This window comes from Alligator sinensis, unplaced genomic scaffold, assembly GCF_000455745.1.
Source record: "Alligator sinensis unplaced genomic scaffold, ASM45574v1 scaffold2457_1, whole genome shotgun sequence".
Classification (NCBI taxonomy): domain Eukaryota; kingdom Metazoa; phylum Chordata; order Crocodylia; family Alligatoridae; genus Alligator; species Alligator sinensis.
Window position 1 is genome coordinate 29,025 of NW_005843904.1, and position 1,587 is coordinate 30,611.

At 52.9% G+C, this 1,587-nt stretch overlaps 1 protein-coding gene across 1 annotated transcript; it reads right to left on the reverse strand.

The window, feature by feature from the left end:
• Nucleotides 1-1,046: 1,046 nt before the first annotated feature.
• LOC102384670 (olfactory receptor 5V1-like) lies at nucleotides 1,047-1,583 on the reverse strand (the record flags this gene model as incomplete). The annotated part of the gene is made up of 1 exon (XM_006039234.1): nucleotides 1,047-1,583. A coding segment is annotated over one exon (537 nt), but the record flags the coding sequence as incomplete, so codon positions are not given.
• Between the last annotated feature and the right edge of the window lie 4 nt (nucleotides 1,584-1,587).

Here is a 1,587-nt window from a genome sequence, read left to right on the forward strand (position 1 = left end):
CAGCTATTGGGAATGTTTAATCAGGGGCACCGTACATGTGTTGTAGGACACAGGGCATTTCCTCCATTCAGTACAGGTGAGGCCTCACCTGCATCCAGGTTTGGGTACCACATCCTAAGAGAGATGCCATGCTGGTGCCCCTCGCTCCTGACCCATAGCCCTACTGGTGCCCCTCACTTGTGACCACTATAAATATAGGTGTTAATATGCATTTTAATATAATGATTGAAGCACTGGCTGGCCTCCATGTGGCTTTAAACTTGTAAATATATCAATAAAATCTTGTGTTCAATTGATTCCTTCATGTCAATACTGTTTAGATGAAACTGCTTTCAGGTGGGCTCATAATAGCAGGCTGCAGGCCTGCAGGAAAGGCTGTGAGGGTAGCAGTGACCTGTAGCCAAATAGGAGGCAACACTGTGTTTTTGTTGCCAAAACCAGTAATAGGTACTGGGAATGCTTAATCAGGAGTGCCGTACCCACCGGGACACAGGGCATTCCCTCCATTCAGTACAGGTGAGGCCTCACCTGCATCCAGTTTCAGGTACACATCCTAAGAGAGATGTGGGGAGGCTAAAGGAGCGAGCAAAAGAAATGATGAGAGGCCTAGAAATGAAGACACAGGAGGACAGGTGAGAAGTACTGGGATTATTTAGTCTGGAACAGGGACCACGGGGGTTTTGACAGTAGGCTTCAAATAAAAAAGGTTCATTTCCAAAGAGGTTAGAAATCCCTGGCTCCCTACATTGAGCGGGGACAGGACAAGACAGGTTAGACGTTGTGGGGAACTTAGGAGGAACAGATCCCAACAAGAGCAGGTGCTCTCACTGCGAGTCTTTAAGTGCAGACTAGACACGTGCATTTGAGCTGGAGTAGACGGGGTGGATCCGCGCTGGAGCAGGGCATGGGACTAGGTGACCTCTCAAGCCCCTTCCACCTCTACTTTGCTGTGACTTTCCCAGAAATGCAAACAGGGACTTTCCTCATCAGCACGTGGCTGAGCCCTTGGTGTCGTGCTGGGGCAGGGTCTCCTCCCAGCCCTCACCTTAGTCCACACCTGTCTGTGCGCGTGGGGATGTGTTGTCCTTCTCATGGTGCCCCAGGGCCCTCCTCAGGGCGCCCCTCACGTCCTGGTTGCGGAGGCTGTAGATGAGGGGGTTGAGCATGGGGGGGAGGATGCAGTAAAGCGCGGAGACCAGCGTGTCCACCTCCAGGGAGTAGCCGGTGCTGGGCCGGTTGTAGTTCAGGTTGCCCATCCCAAAGTACATGATGACCACAACCAGGTGTGCAGCACACGTGGAGAAGGCTTTGCGCCTGCCCGTGTTGGAGCGGATGCGGAGGATGGCCAGAAGGATGTAGGCGTATGAGATGAGAATGAGCAGAAATGGGATCAATCCCACGAAGACACTGGCAGTATGAAGAGCCATCTCGTTGATGGAGGTGTCGCTGCAGGCGATCTTCAGCAGAGGAGGGACGTCACAGAAGATGTGGTAAATCTGGTTGGCTCCACAGAAGGAGACTTTGGTGGCCAGGGAGGTGTGGATGGCTGAGGCCAGGATGGCCCAGAGCCAGGACACGGTGGCCAAG